Here is a 215-nt window from a genome sequence, read left to right on the forward strand (position 1 = left end):
TGACCGACCGACCGACCGACTGACTGACTGACTGACTGAACCACCCCCGGAGCGATGAAGGCCGCCCGGATCGCCCTGCGCACCGCCGTTCCCCTGGCAGGGACCAGTGGTGTCAACAGCAGCCGCGCGGTGCCGCGGGAAGGGGAGCAGTTTTCCCGTTTCTCCCCGTCCCCACTCTCCATTAAGCAGTTGCTGGACTTCGGTGAGAGGCGGGG

The 215-nt window shown here is 66.5% G+C and overlaps 1 protein-coding gene across 1 annotated transcript in view; it reads left to right on the top strand.

The window, feature by feature from the left end:
* Positions 1–54: 54 nt before the first annotated feature.
* Positions 55–215, top strand: part of PDK4 (pyruvate dehydrogenase kinase, isozyme 4) — a 7,829-nt gene continuing 7,668 nt past the window's right edge. Inside the window, exon 1 of the mRNA XM_010020181.1 lies at positions 55–202. Coding sequence (XP_010018483.1) covers positions 55–202 — 148 coding nt within the window. The remainder of the gene's footprint in view (positions 203–215) is intronic.

The sequence above is a fragment of the Nestor notabilis genome, unplaced genomic scaffold (genome assembly GCF_000696875.1).
Source record: "Nestor notabilis isolate BGI_N333 unplaced genomic scaffold, ASM69687v1 scaffold26678, whole genome shotgun sequence".
NCBI classification, from domain to species: Eukaryota; Metazoa; Chordata; class Aves; order Psittaciformes; family Psittacidae; genus Nestor; species Nestor notabilis.